Here is a 20406-nt window from a genome sequence, read left to right as displayed (position 1 = left end):
ATTTTAATATATGAACAGAATCACATTTTTACACAATCTATTTTGCAAGAGTAGCTTCTTTTGTCATTTTGAAATTTAGATACTCATAAAGAAAAATTCAGAAATTTCAAATCAGGTTTTTTAAAAACCTTTTATTGAACTTTCAATTAATTTATCAGAGTTCTTCTTTAATAGTTTTGAAATTTAAATGTCACATTTTTAAACTTTTTGATGGGTTCATGATTTCTACAGGTTAACTTTCTATGTTCTATTTATGTATGTTATTGTTTTGTGAATGTTGTCTATAACTAATGGTGTCTGTTCCACAATCCATCCAGAGCATTCCAAAAGAATATATTATAGTTTTTGTATTTTTGTTGATTAGTGAGATACTTTGTTGTTGTTTTATTAAATTGTCTGTGCTCTAATTTCTTCTCCCTCATTTCCCAGTTTTTCTTCATATTGCATTATAAACACCAGAGAGGATCAAACTAACTAGAAAAAAATGTTTTGTTAACATAACGCATACAACATATTACCACTAGAGGAGAAAGCTGGACATTTGGAAAGTATGCAAAAGAGGGGTTTTTTTTGTGGGGCAAGGAGTGTTTTTTTCACTGACATGAGAATGCTTTATTGTGGTATTCCTGATACACTGAATCAATCCATTAGCTATTTCATTCTTCTTTCACTGTTTCAAAATAATCCAATTGTTAACTTTTTTTAATATAATATTTTAGTTTTTACTGATCAATATGCACCAATTTATTTAGATTTTTCTCTTGTACTATGTATGCACCTTTTAAACAAAACCTATTAAAGGTTTTAAATATAAATACAACAGTTTCCAAGCTACAAAAGGAAAAGTTCTGAAGTAAAACAACTATAATAGAACCAAATATTTATTAGCCAATGGTATAGTGAGGTTTCACATTGAAAAGATTTTTTTTACAAAATACCATATATTTATCAGTATAGTATGAAATGTCATAAATAATTACAGCTAAACTACATTTGAGAAAATAAATGAACAAAGCATATTTTGTGATGTATAATCCTTGCTTTTCTGTTGTTTTTGTTCACTTGCTAGTTCACAAAATTCAGTAATGATCAATTAATGTTAATTAGCGAAGTTCTCTTGTGTTGATGATTGGAAAAATCATCTGTTTGCATAGTCAAGGCTCAGTCTGCTTCCACTGTGTAGTTTTTATTTTAGTGGGGTGTATGTGTTTCAAATTATTTGGGCTGAAACTTCTTTTATCAGAATAGGTAGTATATCCAGATATATTTGTAAAATTAATATTTACTTTAAGTACAAACACAGATATAAATTTACAAACACAGATATAAATTAAGCAGTTTTGAATTGGAGCTTCAGAAATGTAATTTGGACCCAACTTCAGATTTTTGGCAAGAAATACCTTCAGTCAGAACTCTTTCATTTTGAGATCAAACAAAAAGTGGGCACAACAGTCCTTAAAGGAACAATAAACTCTGTAGTAAGTTATTAGAAGAGAGTATGATGGTAAAAAACCCAGATGATATGAGTACCCTGTCAATGTACCTGAAATAATTTGTTCAGGTTTGTCCCCTGGGGAAAGAGCTGATTGTCTGGGATAGAATGCAGAATAGGGCACCTAAAATGATACCCAGTCTGAAGTATCTAAATTGTGAGGAAGGATTAAACAAACTGATTCTCTTTGCAAAACAGAAGAGACCGAGGTGTAACAACATAAATTCTAAGCATCATGTAAGGGGTATAGTCAATAGACATATATTTATTGCTGAGAAGAGCAGAGGAAACAACCTGAAAATTAGAGTAAATTGGGAATACCAGCATAACTATATCATGCAAAAGGAAGTGAGCATATTAACCACTTGAGAAACACCTGGATTCATTTCTGGAGGAGGGGATTGAGTGGAATCCAAGGTTGTTAGTACTGAGATAAATTTTTAAAGGGGAAGGTATTTTGGGTAACATTGCCTTTGTCTGTTCGTAACATTTTTTATGTGAAGTGTAGTTAAGCATTTAATAGTGTACTGCTTACATGAGCAAATTCAGGCAACTTTTTCACTCGTGCTTCATTATTTTAATGATGCTGTAAGATATAACTTTTCTAGTGCCATTTATTCAGTGGAATGAAGTTGTCACCATTTATTTGAATTAGGGCTGTCAATTAACTGCTGTTAACACCTGCGATTAACGCATGTTAATATTTTTAACACGCATTAATCGCAGACCCTGTGGGCGAGAGGGCAGCATGAGCTGCTCTGAGAAACCTGTTTGGTCAAGCGCAGTAACACAAGCCGTCACCAGAGGGCGGGAAGAGAAGAGGCTTCAGAAAGTAAGGTAGTTCTCATCCCTACGTTTTTAAAGTAAAATCAGGACAGGCAGGGACTCGCCGGAGCGCCCCCTCTCCTTTTCAGGGCTCGCTGGAACCACCCTCCCCATGCCTCCTGACCCCCCAACCACCCTGTGCTACCTGCAGCTGGGGCTGCCTCCTGATTTTTGCACTGCCCACTTTGGGGTCTCCCCCTCCCGGCCCTGTGCCATCCACAGCTGGTGCTGACCCCTCCCCCTGTGCTGCCCAAGGCTGGGACTGACCCTGATCCTGAGCAGGGGCACCCCACCACCCCCAAGCCCCACGCAGCCCATGGCTGGGGCTGGGGCTGACCCCTCCCCCCGGTGCTACCCAGGGCTGGGGCTGACCCCTCTGCCCAAGACCTATGCCGTCTGCCCCCTCCTCCCCCGTGCTGCTTGCCCACCCAAAGCTCCATGCCTCCCCCAGCTGAGGCTGATTTCCTCCCTCCCCTCCCCTGGCTGAGGCTGATCCCCTAACCCCCCTTTCCCCTGAGCTCTGCACCTTCCCCAGCTGAGGCTGATTTCCCGCCCCCACTCCCCCCAGCTCTGCACCATCCAGGGGTCAGCTCTGAAGCCAGTACTGGCTGCCAGCAGCAAATTTCTCCAATTTCCTGCAGGCGGGCTCTGCCACCTTCAGCTGATCCCCAGACAGCAGTTGCCTCTCTCTACTCTGCCTTGCAGATGGGACAAATACCCAGTTTGGCGGAAGAAGTAGGGACGGCCAGGACAGAGCTGAAAAAGGGGACTGTCCTGGCCAAAATGGGACGTATCGTCACCCTAGCCAGCCTGGGGTTGTTCCTGGCCCGCCCCTCACTCCCAGGACCAACCCCCCTGCGTCGTGCCCCATTGCCCCTAGCTGGCTGCTCACTCCAAGGGTACCCCATAGAGAACATGGCCTGGTGAGCTCAGCTTCCCTGCACCAGTTTCTCCTCCCTTGCAGTATGAGCAGTCCCTGAGGTAAAATCCACCCTTCCTTGCAAGCAAGGGCTTGCTCAGCTGAAGGGAGCCCACCTAGCTCAGTAAAAGGAAGTGAGCCTGTTGAGACCAATACCAGAAACCACCCTTCCAGAAGCAGCAGCAAGACCGCTTCGTCATCATCCTCCTGTGCAGGTTATTGCTTACTTCCTCCCTCCCCTGTCCTCCCCCAACACTGAGTGCTTGTTTGTCTGAGTGATTGGCTGAACAAGAAGTAGGACTGAGTGGACTTGTAGGCACTAAAGTTTTACATTGTTTTATTGTTAAGTGCAGTTATTTTTTTACATAATTCTACATTTGTAAGTCCAACTTTCGTGATAGAGATTGCACTACAATACTTCAGTGAGGTGAATTGAAGTTTCTTTTTTACAGTGCAAATGTTTGTAATAAAAAATAAATATAAAGTGAGCACTGTACACTTTGTATTCTGCGTTGTAATTGAAATCAATATATTTGAAAATGTAGAAAACATCCAAAAATATTTAAATCAATAGTATTCTATTATTATTTAACAGCGTGATTAATCATGATTAATTTTTTAATCGCTTGATGGCCCTAATTTGAACGGAGTTAGCATTCTGATTAACCGAGGTCCTGATTCAGCAAGAAACGTAAGCACATGCTTAACTTTAAGCTTGTGAGTAGTCCCAGTGAAATCAGTTGGACTGATCAAGTACCCTTGGATACCAATCTGATCATTACTCAGCGGACTGGGAAGATACTTTTTTATTGGCCTAGATGTTGCATCAGCTCTGACTTTTTATCAAGAGGGGAGTCTTAGAACTGCAGAAGATCTAAAATATCATGCCACCTGTCCTTGAATGTCCTTACTTAGACAGTTAAGCTAACTGAGAATTTTGCTTCAGTAAGGATTTCAGAGTTGGACCTATTAATATGCTGTGGTTCTGTTAGGTGTATCAGGATTTATTAAGGATTTCACTTGTAACTTAGAGAATCTGAGTTAAAATGTTATAAATTGTTTTTTATTGTGTTATATTTTAAAAGCAGTTGTATTTTCCAATTGGTTTGTTCCTTTATGCTTAGTGTAACAAACTGCCTTTCTTATTTCAAATCAATTATATATATCCTGAGATCTCTCTGAAATAACGGGGAAAGTAGAATTAATTAGGTAATAGGTTTTGAAATTTGTATGTATGACAAAACTATATAATTTACAGAGGCGAAGCAGTATCCGTGATCTTTTAAGAAAAAGATTGAAAAAAAAGGCCTCATGGGTAACAAGAAATGATGGAGAGAGGTTTAGTGCTGTATTTGTGGCAAACTGGAAGAATAAAAAGATAAGAAGGAATTTATATGTTTGGTTAGCTTTTAAGATATTCCTAAAAGTAATTTAATTTTTGCTGTTTGGGAACGTTTTTTTTTCCCCCCATAAACATGGAAAATAACCATTCACACAAGTGGCTATTTGACTTAATCCTGAGATATCTTCTCTTTGCATATGAGGACAAGAAGCTTTTGGTAACTCTAAATATAAAGGTTGTAAAAGTACTGTATTATGCATACAAGGTATTAATACAGATGACTATTTTATAAGACACATTTTCCAAAGCAACACTGTAAAAATTGTAATTATTTGTAAAACACAGTGATTTTAAATCATAATGTAGGTAATGTGTATATATTTGTTTTCTATTTATTTTCTTACTCAAATTATACTTCTCTAATTTAAAGAATTCTGAAAATCTGTTCTGATCGAATCACAAATTAATCATTTCTATCTTGCTTCCCCAAGATTTACTTTTATACCTATTCCATTCCAATTCCTTTTTTCTTAAGAATCAGTTTAGCAAACACGTTGTTAGCACTGTGTAAACTATCTGTTGAATGGAGAAACTTCTTAAACTTCTGAGTGCCACATTTCAGGAAAGATGTGCACAAATTGAAGAAAGTCCAGAGAAGAGCAACAAAAATTATTAAAGGTCTAGAAAACATGACCTATGAGGGAAGATTGAAAAAATTAGTTTGTTTAGTCTGGAGAAGAGAAGACTGAGGTGGGACATAACAGTTTTCAAGTACATAAAAGGTTGTTACAAGGCAGAGGGAGAAAAATTGTTCTTCTTAACCTCTGAGGAAAGGACAAGAAGCAATGGGCTTAAATTGCAGCAAGGGCGGTTTAGGTTGGACATTAGGAAAAACTTCCTAACTGTCAGAGTGGTTAAGCACTGAAATAAGTTGCCTAGGGAGGTTGTGGAATCTCCATCATTGGGGATTTTTTATAGCAGTTTGGACAAACACCTGTCAGGGATGGTCTAGATCAGGGGTGGGCAAACTTTTTGGCCCAAGGGCCACATCTGGGAATAGAAATTGTATGGCGGGCCATGAATGCTCACAAAATTGGGGTTGGGGTGCAGGAGGGGGTGAGGGCTCTGGTTGTGGGTGCGGGCTCTGGGGTGGGGCCAGAAATGAGGAGTTCAGGATGTGAGAGGGGTCTCTGGGCTGAGGCGGGGGAGTGGAGTGTGTGTGTGTGGGGGGGGGGGCGTGAGGGCTCTGGCTGGGGGGGGGGGCTCTGGGATGGGGTTGGGGATAAGGAGTTTGGGGTGTAGGAGGGTGGTGCTCCGAGTGGTGCTTACCTCAAGCAGCTCCCGGAAGCAACGGCATATCCCCACTCTGGCTCCTACACGGAGGCACAGCTGGGCAGAGTGCAGGCACTGCCCCTGTGGGGCTGGTGCTTGGGGCAGGGGCAGTGTGCATAGTGGAGCCCCCTGGCTGCCTCTATGCGTAGGAGCTGCAGGAGGGCCATGCCACTGCTTCCGGGAGCCATGTGGAGTGGCCCCTGACCCCAAGCCTTCTGGGGGCTTGAGGGCCAGATTAAAACGGCTGGCAGGCTGGATGCGGCCCGCCAGTCATAGTTTGCCCACCCCGGTCTAGATAATACTTAGTCGTGTCTTGAGTCCAGGGGACTGGACTAGATGACCTCTCAAGGTCCCTTCCAGTTCTATAATTCTGTGATTCTAAATGTCTGTTTTGGAGGTAGGATTGATGGAAGGGAGATGCACAGAATTACTTATCATTAGTGAAATGTACTCAATTTTTCACTGAAAAGATTTAGTAATAAGTGGTTTATGCAACAAGGCTGTACTAGAAAAAGATGGCTAAGGTCTTGGTAGTCTTATTAGACCTAATAATTTTACATTAAGTTAGACAACTTTGTAGATTGTATAGTCATATTTTGTACAAAATATGAACTTGGAGAATCCTTAAATATAAAAAGTTACAGCTGTTTACACAGCTACTTAACTTTAGAAACACTAACTCCTAACTGGTCAATTAGGGCTATGTCTACACTACAGACCTTACAGCGGCACCACTGCAGCTATGCCCCTGTATGGTCTCCCATGTAGCTGCTCTATGCTGATGGGAGAGAGCTCTCCTATTGGCATAATTAAACCACCCCTCATTGAGCTATGTTGGTGGGAGGGCATCTCCCGCCAACATAGCACTGTTCATACCAGCACTTCTGTTGGTGAAACTCAGTCGGTCGGGAGGTGTTTTTTTTCATACCCTTTTCCGACAAAAGTGCTAGGGTAGACATGGCATGGATCTTTGAAATGTTTACGTTGTAAATTCATCCATCCACCAAAGTATATGAGTGTGTTTGTCCAGAGCTCCTCCAGCTATAAAGATCTTGGTTTACTTCCCTAAATGCGAGTTGCTGTTTGGCAGTTTGTAAACGTGACTTTTTAGATTTTTGTTTGTATGCTCTAATACCTGAATTTCATTTAATGAATTCAGTTTGAATCACAGCATCACTTTTTTGCTTAGAATTCAGTGCTAAAATCCAAGTACTGAATTCAGCTTCTGAGTGCAAAAGATGTGTGCAAGGACCATTGTGTCAAACATTAAATAAAAAGATAAAATCCATTTGTACTAAATTAGTATTTTGTCTTACTAATAAAACACTGATAGTCTTAACTTGGCTCCTTTATAACATCTTTCTTGGTAACATAGAGTCCAGTAACGTGCTATGGACCTTCAAAGAATTTGTAGAACCTAGTTGAAACCAAAATATGCCCCTAACCTTAACAGTATTTAGGGTTGTATGTTAGTTTTACGTAAAGAAATAATCAACCAGTTACATACAATAGGTAGATTAAGTTGCATTATATGAGTGTTGCATTTGATAAACTGTCACTTGAGATGTAGGAGTCACTTCACTTCAGTTTATAAAATAGTCTTAATTTTCACTGAAAAATATTTGCAATCAGATCTGGGCTAGGGTGATATATTAAATTGATCATTGCCTTTTCTGCTATGCGATATTACACTCTTCATCTTTCTCATTCATTTTGCATGCATCTGCTCACTTCTGTACAGCCACAGTAGAGGCAATTGAGGCTGAAAAAGGTATGATCAGAGTCTTTGCCAGTGGCAGAGATCTGTGGCGTCTGGGCGGGAATTTGAAACTATTCTGTGTGCGTGTGTCTTACATTCAACTTGCACAACCAGAGATGAATCAACTGCATTGATTCATCCATTTTATATGTAACATTCATTTCTTGCCTTAGGATAATAACTTCCTTTAATAATGTTTCAGAGAAATCATTTTGTTTTTCCCCCAGTTTCTTTACAAAATGTGCAATAGTTTTTTGCTTTTTATTTGTGTAAAGCATGTTGTGATACGTGGTTTGTGTCTTGACGACTTTAAAAAGTGGTCGTGTTGAATTTTGTTTTTTCTGAATTCAACTGCAAATATGTTTTGAGTTGGGGGTGGGGGTTATTTATGCATGTTTCTTTTGATAAAATTTATTCTTAGTGGCTTGAAATCTAATCTTTTCATCACTTTCCATAACACATCTGGTAGTGCAAGACCTATAATTACAGTGTTCCTATTTTTACTATGTGATTTTGAGGGTAGTTTGCTGACCAAATTTGTTTATAGTATGTACACACACCTGACAATGAAAGGCATAACAAAATACAGGGGTTGCCAATGTTGCTGTACCAAATATGTTGCTGTTCAGGCATCCTTTGTTAATATTAATGTCGTTAAAACTCCATACAATTTTAGGGTCTGTAAATAAGAGCCTTTTATATACGCATTTTGATTTCCTATATCACAATGTTAAATTAAGTGAATGACAAACAGTATAGCAATTAGTTTGTTTCAAATTTGGTCGCAAAACACCATTTAATGACTACTTTTTTTACATTGTGGAAGTCAGCTATCCAAAAATATTATCAAGAGCCAAATTCTGTTCCATTGTAATCAGTGGATACTGTGCACACACATACAACAGAAAATTTTGTTGCTAAGACTTCAGGCTTTTCATATGGTCAGCCATTTTTACATCTAAATGCAGCTTAGTAAGAAGGCATTTCCTATTTCATTTAAAATGATGTGTAGAAGAGTAATATCTAGTTTCCTGTTTAAAGTCATGCCCAACTGATGACTCTAAGACTGTGGTTGTGTCCATTTCAACTATCCACATGATTAGAACAGAGTTAGAGCCATATTCTGCAGTTTTGCCTGCATGAAAACTGCAGGATCAGGACTTTGATTTGTATGCAAAATCTGAAGGCTTTTTTTTTAAACACTTGTGCTGCTTTGCCTTCACTGCACTTACTGAGCTGCTTATTGACATTCCATTGAAGTGAACGGGATGTTAAGATGAGCCTGATACACGCAGCAGCAAAGCAGTTGTTAGCACTGATCACACCAGGAGTGCTCAGCAGCAAAGTAGGTTTAAGCCACCTTGATTCTTACGGAAATATATTTGACATATACTATTTTGATTGTCAGTTGAAATCATGATTGCCATTGAACATTCTAGGAAAGCACATTATATAAGCGTTACTAATTCAGTTGTAGAGCCATAAAAGTTTCTTTGGCTAATTTCTTAGATGTCTTTTTAAATCATTTTATTAGAAAAAGTATATACTTTCAACTTATTTTTCTGTTACTGACCTATGAAATTTGCATTTTGTTAAGCAATACGAGGATTTTCTCCGCAACATAAAATCTGCAGTTTTGAAGAGGCAAAAGGTTTGGATAGGATCAATGAGAGAATGCCACCAAGAAAAGATGCTCTTCAGCAAGATGGTATTAATTCTGTAAACACAACAAATGCCAATGGAAACAATGGGACTGGCAACAACAATGCACAGTGACCACACCAACTTCTGGTTTACTCATATGTCTTGCCTGAGAATTCCTAGAGTACTGCTTTTTGACATGACAACAGATGAAATAGCCAGGGGGAATCAGTCAAACTGACTTCTTAATATAATGATGAAAACACAACTTGATCCCGCTGAAGACAAACCATCGTGCTTTTGAGGCAACAGCCCCTCTCTATAAGTGATGACGGAACATCTGTGAGCATGCTTCATATATTTACAGAAATTCCAACATTGCTGGCTGAATCTTGGAGAGCTATGGGGAAATGGTTGGGCTGTTATCACTAAAGCACATCTAGACTAGCATTTTACGCTTATCATAGTCAACACTTTAAGTTTACAAAATGGGATTTTCTTTTCAGCAGAGCTAGGGGTTTTTTTGTTGTTTTTTTTTCAATCAGACTTTCAAATACAACCCTAAGAGCTACTATTTATTAATGGACATTGGTTTCATGAAGTGTCTTTAAAAACATATATTAGAATAGTCTTAAAAAAAATCTGAGGCTGCAAAAAGTGTATGTTAAATAAATGAAAAAAATGCCAAAAATCGCAGTTGGTTATTCTGTAAAATGCTGACCTCAGGTGTACTCCTTAGATGTTGCTAATTCTGTATTATATTCACTGTATTTTTTAGTTAAAGCTTATCGGAAGATTTCTATGTAGGAATGTTTATTACTTGAACACAGATTTTAAAATATTTAATGTAGAAACTTTTATGCCCAACTTTTGAGATTCTCCCCCCACCGTGAATTTAAAAATATATTTAAAATTTTAAAAGTTTGAAAAATAATGCAATTGTTAATTTTAAGGTACTTTTAATTGAACTTTGTACATTATGTTAAAGTACATTTTGATTCATATCAAGTCTGTAAAGCGTGGCATTGTATTTTGTGTATGCATGTTTTCATTTTGCAAATATTTAATATATAGATCTCTGATGTACAGGAACAACGTCTATAGGTTATATAGATGTTATAGGTACTTTTACTGTATTGTGAGTGTTAAAGTTGCTTAAATAGTTAATAATCACTGGCCAGGCTGAATAGCTACAAGCTTTTTATTATTTTTCTTAATTCTATAAAGGAAACTGAAAATGTTATGGAAATATTTTTATTTAGGCAATGCAGCGCATAAGCAATTGTTCTGTTCAGTTGTTAAGGCATTAGTGAAAGTGTAAAATTGAGACTGCATGTTTTTTAGCTACAGGACTGCTTGGTTAAACTAAAAATTGAAACCATATGCTGATTTGTTCACAAATAATGAACTGTACTGATTGTCACTGTACTTTGTTATATATTTTGACATTTGCTACCTACCTTTCTCATCCCCTGGAACACAACTTGAAACTTAAGTCACTAGAGTTCATCTCCCTTTTGGTTTGCCATAAAGTACAATCTGTAGAAACCCCTGTCTAAGTTGAAAATTTTATGCATGTTCCGAACTATTCAAGTATTTTATAAACAGTAGCACACAATAAATTTTGTGCATGGGCTGCTGCTTCTAGCATTGTGTTTTTGTTTTGTTATTTTGAACAGTATTTTCTAAATCATTTTTAATTGGCAGAAAAATGGGTATAGTGTAAATGGTCACTTAGTTCAGCTTTAAAGCAATACTTTAAAGCAATATAATTGAAGCTTAAATTGTCATCTTGAATTTCTGCTTCCATTTATTTTGCTAATTTTCGTTTAGTGAGTTCTTGCAAATAGAATACTTCAGAATTTTTCTCTATATTAAGTTTGACATCCAATGATGATTTGTACAAACCTACAAGGAAGGTCAATATGAGGGTTCACTCAAGTTTTTTTTTTTTTTTAAAGCTGTTCATTATTGATGCCTTTTGTATTTGTTCAGTGGTTGTGATGACCATTTATAATGTCAAGTAAAGTGGCTTATTTGAGAGTCAGTAGCTGATAATGTTGAATCTTGCTAGTCTGTTTTGGTTGAAGGTAAATGAGAAAATCTACTAAAAAGAACTATGGTATATTCTGAACTGAACCTATTCTGGTTTTACTTTATTTATTTTAGATGCAGTTTAATTGGAAATAGTGATGAACAATCTGAACATAGAAGACCAAGTGACAAACAAAGGTAAGTGTTATCAGTAGACATAATTCATGGGCTATGTAGTCTCTGATAGATGACATTGGGACAGAGCAAAATTTGCACCAGTATCCTAAGTGTATAAATAGGGCCTACCAAATTCACGGTCCATTTTGATCAATTTCACAGTCATAGGATTTTTTAAATAATAAATTTCATGATTTCAGCTATTTAAATCTGAAATTTCATGATGTAATTGTATGGATCCTGACCAAAAAAGGAGTGGGGAGGGGAGGGGGGTCACAAGGTTATTGTAGGGGGTTTGCAGTACTGCTACCCTTCTGCACTGCTGCTGGCAGCAGTGCTGTCTTCAGAGCTGGGCAGCTGGAGAGCAGTGGTTGCTGGCTGGGAGACCAGCTCTGAAGGCAGAGCCACCGCCACCAGCAGCAGTGCACAAGTAAGAGTAGCCATGATATGGTATTGCCAACTTTACTTCTGCGCTACTGCCTGCAGAGCTGTGACTTCAGTCAGCAGCTGCCACTCTGGCCATCCAGCTCTGAAGGAAGCAACGCAGCATGATATGGTATTGCCACCCTTACTTCTGTGCTGCTGCTGGCAGGACGCTGCCTTCAGAGCTGGGCACCTGGCCAGTAGCTGCTGTTCTCTGGTCGCCAAGTCCTGAAGGCAGAGTAGAAGTAAGGGTGGCAATACCATGACCCCTCTAAAATAACCTTGCGACCCCCCTACAGCTCCCTTTTGGGTCAAGACCCCCAATTTGAGAAATGCTGGGGTCCTGCCATGAAATCTGTATAGTATAGGGTAAAAGCACAAGACACACAAGACTAGATTTCATGGCGGGAGGGACACCAGATTTCATGGTCTATGATGCGTTTTTCCTGGCCGCGAATTTGGTAGGGGCCTAGGTATAAAAATTTAACCTAGACAATGGTCTGCCAGTGCTGCCTTTTTGATGGTGTGAATTGAAAAAATCCACTAGTCCTCAGCCAATTGTCTTTAACTGATTGATTGTCTGTGACCAGTTTTGATAAGGTAATATTCTACACACATGTGCCCGTGTGTGTGACACACACACCTATGAAATACAATCCAATTAAAACCGCATACTCTCTGTGAATACAATCCCAAGTTTTAGGATTATCCCAGCATGTGTGGAGAGCAACACCAAAGCCTAAAGTAATTTGAAAATATTAAAAGCCTGTTAAAAGTTGCCGAATCTCAACTTGCTCTGTGTCAGAGTAGCAGCCGTGTTAGTCTGTATCTGCAAAAAGAAAAGGAGTACTTGTGGCACCTTAGAGACTAACAAATTTATTTGAGCATAAGCTTTCGTGAGCTACAGCTCACTTCATCGGATGCATTCAGTGGAAAATACAATGGGGAGATTTATATACACAGAGAACATGAAACAATGGGTGTTACCATACACACTGTAACAAGAGTGATCGGGTAAGGTGCGCTATTACCAGCAGGAGAGCAGGGAACTTCTGTAGTGATAATCAAGGTAGGCCATTTCCAGCAGTTGACAAGAATGTCTGGGAGGTAGGGGGGAGAATAAACATGGGAAATAATTTTACTTTGTGTAATGACACATCCACTCCCAGTCTTTATTGAAGCCTAAGTTAATAGTATCTAGTTTGCAAATTAATTCCAATTCAGCAGTCTCTCGTTGGAGTCTGTTTTTGAAGTTTTTTTGTTGAAGAATTGCCACTTTTAGGTCTGTAATCGAGTGACCAGAGAGATTGAAGTGTTCTCTGACTCGTTTTTGAATGTTATAATTCTTGACGTCTGATTTGTGTCCATTTATTCTTTTACGTAGAGACTGCCCGGTTTGGCCAATGTATATGGCAGAGGGGCATTGCTGGCACATGATGGCATATATCATATTGTTAGATGTGCAGATGAATCACTAGAACACCTTTAGGCAGAGAAATCTGCCTCTGGGTGGGTAACTGTGGTTTTAAGCAGGCAATCCTTTCACATAAATGAAGATGTCCTCCATCTTATCTCTGAAAAACATTCTTCCAGTAAAAGGCAGATAAAGGAGCAACTGAATATGCCTGAGACTGAATACTCTGACCTATGCATACTTCCGAACAGCGATCCCAATAGTGTCCCGGTCAAATGCATTAAACATCTCTCAGTGGATGCATTGTCATCTCCATTGTTGTATGCAGTGTTGTTTTAGCCATGTTGGTCCCAGGATATTGGAGAGACAAGGTGGGTGAGTGTCACAGAGTCACTGGGGCAGTCATAGAATATTAGGGTTGGAAGAGACCTCAGGAGGTCATCTAGTCCAATCCACTGCTCAAAGCAGGACCAACATCAACTAAATCATCCCAGCTAAGGCTTTGTCAAGCTGGGCCTTAAAAACATCTAAGGATGGAGATTCCATCACCTCTCTAGGTAACCCATTTGGGTGCTTCACCACCCTCCTAGTGAAATAGTGTTTCCTAATATCCAAACTAAACCTCCTCCACTGCAACCTGAGACCATTGCTCCTTGTTCCGTCATCTGCCACCACTGAGAACAAGTGAGCTCCATCCTCTTTGGAACCCCCTTCAGGTAATTGAAGGCTGCTATCAAATTCCCCCCTCACTCTTCTCTTCTGCGGACTAAATAACCCCAGTTCCCTCGTACCCTCAGCCTCTCCTTGAACCCTAGTTCCCTCAGCCTCTCCTCGTGAGTCATGTGCCCCAGCCCCCTAATCATTTTCGTTGCCCTCTGCTGGACTCTGTCCAATTTGTTCGCATCCGTTCTGTAGTGGGGGGGGACAGACCAAAACTGGACACAGTACTCAAGGTATGGTCTTACCAGTGCTGAATAGAGGGGAATAATCAGCCCAATATGCCATTGGCCTTCTTGGCAACAAGGGCACACTGCTGACTCATATCCAGCTTCTTGTCCACTGTAATCTCCAGGTCCTTTTCTGAAGAACTGCTGCTTAGCCACTTGGTCCCCAGCCTATACAGTGCATGGGATTCTTCCATCCTAAGTTCAGAACTCTGCACTTGTCCTTGTTGAACCTCATCAGATTTCTTTTGGCCCAATCCTCCAATTTGTCTAGGTCACTCTGGACCCTACCCTCCAGCGTATCTACCTTCCCCCCCCCCCAGCTTAGCGTCATCTGCGAACTTGCTGAGAATGCAATTAATCGCATCATCCAAATCATTAATAAAGATGTTGAACACAACTGACCCCTGGGGCGCTCCACTTGATACCGGATGCCAACTAGACATCGAGCCATTGATCACTACCTGTTGAGCCCGACAATCTAGCCAGCTTTCTATCCACCTTCTAGTCCATTCATCCAGCCCATACTTCCTTAACTTGCTGGCAAGAATACTGTGGGAGACTGTATCAAAAGCTTTGCTAAAATCAAGATATATCACATCCACCGCCTTCCCTATATCCACTGAGCCAGTCATCTCATCATAGGAGGTAGTCAGGTTGGTCAGGCATGAGTTGCCCTTGGTAAATCCATGTTAAATGTTCCTGATCACCTTCCTCTCCTCCAAGTGCTTCAAAATGGATTCCTTGTGGACCTGCTCCATGATTTTGCCAGGGACTGAAGTGAGGCTGACTGGTCTGTAGTTCCCCGGATTCTCTCCCCCCCCCCCCCTTTTTTTTTTTTTTTAAAATATGGGCACTATATTTGCCTTTTTCCACTCAGTAATTGCCTCCCCCGTTCAGTAAGGGTCCCACACTTTCCCTGACCATCTTCTTGGTGCTAACATATCTGTAGAAACCCCTCTTGTTACCTTTCATGTAAGTTGCTAGCTGCAACTCCAGTTGTGCCTTGGCCTTCCTGATTACACCTCTGCATGCTCTAGCAATATTTGTATACTCCTCTCTAGTCATCTGTCCAAATTTCACTTCTTGTAAGCTTCCTTTTGTAATCTAAGCTCACTGAAGATTCCACTGATAAGCCAAGCTGGTCGCCTGCCATCTTTGCTATTCTTTCTGCACTTTGGGATGGTTTGTTCCTTCACCCTCAAATAAGGCTTTTTAAAAATGCTTTGTAACTACTCCATATGAAGCCAGTCAGGACTCTGGGGGAGCATGCCTCCTCTCTCTGAGCATACCGTCGCCATGGCAAGAAGCTTATACAGCATCGACCTTCCTGGATCTGACCTCGGAGCATTCAGCATCCTCTTCCACAACATTTGCTTCCAGCAGCGAGTCCGCCCAGGCAAGGCTCCTGGGGAAGCCAGAGGGCCCTGCACCCCAACTCCACAGGCAGACATGAGTCTCAGACTGCCAGTAAAACAGAAGTTTATTATTCGAAAGGAACATAGCATAGAACACATCTTGTTAGCACAGAAATCAGTGACTTTCAGCCAAGTCCATCTTGGGGATTCCTGGGCCAGAAGCCCTGGACTCCCCCTCTTCCAGTCCCTACAAGCAGACTGCCAGTTTCCAGCAACCCGACTTCCGACACCCCTGTTGCTCCTCCTTGTCTTTGTCTCGCTTCACCTGGTCATCACCTGGTTGCATCCCCCTCCTGGGTCTCAGGTTATGAAGGGCACTGGTCATAGCATATGTGCAGGCAGCTGGAGCAGCCAAACCAGCCCCACAGGTCTCAGCCAAACTCACACACCCCTATTCTCACCATCGAGGTATTGATGCAGCCTCCAGGGAAACTGAGGCACACAGTATTCGTGCAAAACAGTAAAACTCACATACAGTAACTCCTCGCTTAATGTTGTAGTTATGGTCCTGAAAAATGTGACTTAAAGTGGAACGATGTTAAGCGAATCCAATTTCCCCATAAGAATTAATGTAAATAAGGGGGGGGGTTAGGTTCCAGGGAAATTTTTTTCACCAGACAAAAAACGTTTTGTGTGTGTGTGTGTGTGTGTACACACACACACACACACACACAGAGTATAACTTTTAAACAGTTTAATACTGTACACAGCAATGATGATTGTGAAGCTTGGTTGAGGTGGTGGAGTCAGAGGGTAGGATATTTCCCAGGGACTGCCTTACTGCTAAATGATCTAGCATTCGGTTGAGCCCTCAAGGGCAACAACTAACGATGTAGTTAATGTAGCCTCACACTCTACAAGGCAGCATGAATGGAGGGAGGGGAGATAGCATGGCAGACAGAGACACACACCCTGTGCGTGGGAGAGAGAGAGAGAGAGATGTATTGCCCCTTTAAGTATGGTGACCCCATTCTAAGTATGTTGCCTTTAAAAAAAATCAGGAAGTTGAGACAGCAGCTGCAGCCAGCAAGCTCTCTGTCCTGAGCCCTGTCCTGTCCCCACCCTGCTCTATATGGAGAAGGGGTAAGCAGGGGGCAGGAGTAGGGGGGAGGGGGCCACCCTGACATTAGCCCCCTTCTTCCCCCCTCCTGTGAACAGCAAGCAGCAGGCTCCCGGGAGCAGTTCCAAGGCAGAGGGCAGGAGCAGCACATGGCAGTCGGGGGAGGGACAGCTGAACTGCGGGTGGCTGCTGCACTGGGAACTTGGAGCTTAGGGGAGCCGGGAGCTGATAGGGGGGTTGCCTGGTTCCAAGCCCCCACCAGCTAGCTGCAACGGGCTGCTCTTCCTACAAGCAGCCAAACGAGGTTATATGGGAGCATTGCACAACTTTAAATGAGCATGTTCCCTAATTGATCAGCAACGAAACAACATTAACCGGGATGACTTTAAGTGAGGAGTTACTGTACAACATAAAAAGGGAAAATCCCCACTTCCTCACAGTGAGATAATATCTTTTATTGGACCAACTTCTGTTGGTGAGAGAGACAAGCTTTTGAGTTTACAGAGAGCTCTTCTTCAAGTCTAGAAACATACTCAGAGTGTCACAGCTAAATAGAAGATGGAACAGATTGTTTAGCATAAGTAGTTAACACATATTTCATAACTGAAATTCATAACTTCACTAGACACTAAAAACCATGGACTGAATAGAGAGACTGGATTTATGGCTTATTACAACAATCTGTAATCCACTAACAAGTCCCCCCAGCACGAGCCCGAACGTCTACACAGCTATTTATCAGTGTTGTGGCCTGAGAGTCAGCTGATTCAGACCATCCACATCTTTTTTATGCCTGTGTAGAAATACTCTTGAGTACATTCTCCAGGCCTGAAGAAGAGCTCTGTGTGGGCTTGAAAGCTTGTCTCTGTCACCGACAGAAGCTGGTCCAGTGAAAGATATTAGCACACTCACCTTGTCTCTCTTGTCATCTCCACACACTTGATCTTCAGGATGAGGTTTTTTTGTTTGTTTTTGAAGCCCTCCTGCTTATGTTGGGGGTAAAAATCTGAACTCTAGCACCATCCAGTCACATTTCAGCAGGAAATCCTTCTGATTTGTCAATGTCAGTGTTCAGCTTTGTTAGTTTCTAAATGTGTTTATCTGCATTACTGCCCCTGCTTCCAGAAAGCATTCAGATTTGGCCCTGTCTGAGTGCTATCTATTGCCAGACTGCTGTAGTACAGGTGTGCTTGATCTTAGTGTTGGGGCTTCAAGATCTGTGGCTTTTTAAATTTAATTGGCATTGATGTGTATGTCCTCTCTTGAAGTATGGGCATCATGCATGTTTTTACTGGATGAGGGTTAACTCTTCTACCTTCTCCTTTTGCATTATTAGAGAAGTTTGCAGTACAGTGGGATAAGACTGAGTTGAAATGTGATTCCTTAGAAAAGATTTCACATACCCTCTATACCTTTAGTGGAATGAGCTGAAGGGACAGTTCCTACCCTCTGGAAACTTATTTTCCCTAATTTGTTAGGTTCCGGCTATGTATTTACTTTGGAGAACTGCTCTAAGACACAAGGACAGAGTTAGGTGTGTTCCTAGAACTAGATGTTTCTCAGTAATAGACAGTAACATTCAGCCCCTCTCTACTTAATTGAACAGGTTTCAGAGTAGCAGCCGTGTTAGTCTGTATTCGCAAAAAGAAAAGGAGTACTTGTGGCACCTTAGAGACTAACCAATTTATTTGAGCATAAGCTTTTGTGAGCTACAGCTCACTTAATCAGATGCATAAAGTGGAAAATACAGTGAGGAGATTTATATACACGCAGACCATGAAAAAATGGGTGTTTATCATACACACTATAAGGAGAGTGATCACTTAAGATGAGCTGTTACCAGCAGGAGAGTGGGGTGGGGGGAGAGAAAAACTTTTGAAGTGATAGTCAAGGTGGGCCATTTCCAGGAGTTAACAAGAATGTCTGGGGAACAGTGGGGGTGGAGGGGGGGGAATAAACACGGGGAAATAGTTTTACTTTTTGTAATGACCCATCCACTCCCAGTCTCTATTCAAGCCTAAGTTAATTGTATCCACTTTGCAAATTAATTCCAATTCAGCAGTCTCTCGTTGGAGTCTGTTTTTGAAGTTTTTTTGTTGAAGAATTGCAACTTTTGGGTCTGTAATCGAGTGACCAGAGAGATTGAAGTGTTTTCCGACTGGTTTCTGAACTTTATAATTCTTGACGTCTGATTTGTGTCCATTTATTCTTTTACGTAGAGATTGTCCAGTTTGACCAATGTATATGGCAGAGGGGCATTGCTGGGACATGATGGCATATATCACATTGGTAGATGTGCAGGTGAACGAGCCTCCGATAGTGTGGCTGGTGTAGATTAGGCCCTATGATGGTGTGCCCTGAATAGATATGTGGACACAGTTGGCAACGGGCTTCGTTGAAAGGATAGGTTCCTGAGTTAGTGGTTCTGTTGTGTGGTGTGTGGTTGCTGGTGAGTATTTGCTTCAGGTTGGGGGCTGTCTGTAGGCAAGGACTGGCCTGTCTCCCAAGATCTGTGAGAGTGATGGGTTGTCCTTCAAGATAAGTGGGAGAGGTTTTAGTTGGGGGCTGAAGGTGATGGCTAGTGGCGTTCTGTTATTATCTTTGTTGGGCTTGTCCTGTAGTAGGTGACTTCTGGGTACTGTTCTGGCTCTGTCAATCTGTTTCTTCACTTCAGCAGGTGGGTATTGTAGTTGTAAGAACGCTTGATAGAACTCTTGTAGGTGTTTGTCTCTGTCTGAGAGATTGGAGCAAATGCGGTTGCATCTTAGAGCTTCGCAGTAGACAATGGATCATGTGATGTGGTCTGGATGAAAGCTGGAGGCATGTAGATAGGCATATAGTGGTCAGTCGGTTTCCGGTATAGGGGGTGTTTATGTGACCATCGCTTATTAGCACTGTAGTGTCCAGAAAGTGGATCTCTTGTGTGGACTGGTCCAGGCTGAGGTTGATAGTGGGATGGAAATTGTTGAAATCGTGGTGGAATTCCTCAAGGGATTCTTTTCCATGCGTCTAGATGATGAAGATGGCATCAATGAAGTGCAAGTAGAGTAGGAGCGTTAGGGAATGAGAACTGAGGAAGCGTTGTTCTAAGTCAGCCATAAAAATGTTGGCATACTGTGGGGCCATGCGGGTACCCATAGCAGTCCTGCTGACTTGAAGGTATACATTGTCCCCAAATAGTTGTGGGTGAGGACAAAGTCACAAAATTCAGCCACCAGGTTTGCCATGACATTATCGGGGATACTGTTCCTGACGGCTTGTAGTCCATCTTTGTGTGGAATGTTGGTGTAGAGGGCTTCTACATCCATAGTAGCCAGGAGGGTGTTTTCAGGAAGATCACCGATGGATTGTAGTTTCCTCAGGAAGTCAGTGGTGTCTCGAAGATAGCTGGGAGTGCTGGTAGCATAGGGCCTAAGGAGAGAGTCTACATAGCCAGACAATGCTGCTGTCAGGGTGCCAATGCCTGAGATGATGGGGTGCCCAGGATTTCCAGGTTTATGGATCTTGGGTAGCAGATAGAATACCCCAGGTCGGGGTTACAGGGATGTGTCTGTGCGGATTTGTTCTTGTGCTTTTTCAGGGAGTTTCTTGAGGAAATAGTGTAGTTTCTTTTGGTAACCCTCAGT

At 41.3% G+C, this 20406-nt stretch overlaps 1 protein-coding gene across 10 annotated transcripts in view; it reads left to right on the top strand.

The window, feature by feature from the left end:
- PPP3CB (protein phosphatase 3 catalytic subunit beta) overlaps nt 1-20406 on the top strand; it is an 86504-nt gene that overhangs the window by 51269 nt on the left and 14829 nt on the right. For 4 of the 10 annotated variants that reach the window (XM_073352824.2, XM_073352825.2, XM_073352828.2 and 1 more), the window contains 2 exons: nt 7652-7681; nt 9267-10957. In XM_073352824.2, the coding sequence (XP_073208925.1) occupies nt 7652-7681; nt 9267-9445 (209 nt within the window). In that variant the 3' untranslated portion in view covers nt 9446-10957. Of the gene's footprint in view, nt 1-429; nt 5699-7651; nt 7682-9266; nt 10958-11479; nt 11543-20406 lie in introns of those variants that run through there. The other 6 variants (XM_073352826.2, XM_073352829.2, XM_073352830.2 and 3 more) reach the window with 3 other exon arrangements.

Source organism: Lepidochelys kempii, chromosome 7 (genome assembly GCF_965140285.1).
Source record: "Lepidochelys kempii isolate rLepKem1 chromosome 7, rLepKem1.hap1, whole genome shotgun sequence".
In the NCBI taxonomy this organism is placed as follows: domain Eukaryota; kingdom Metazoa; phylum Chordata; order Testudines; family Cheloniidae; genus Lepidochelys; species Lepidochelys kempii.
Note: the sequence above shows the minus strand (reverse complement) of the source record. Positions and strands in the feature narration are given on the sequence as shown.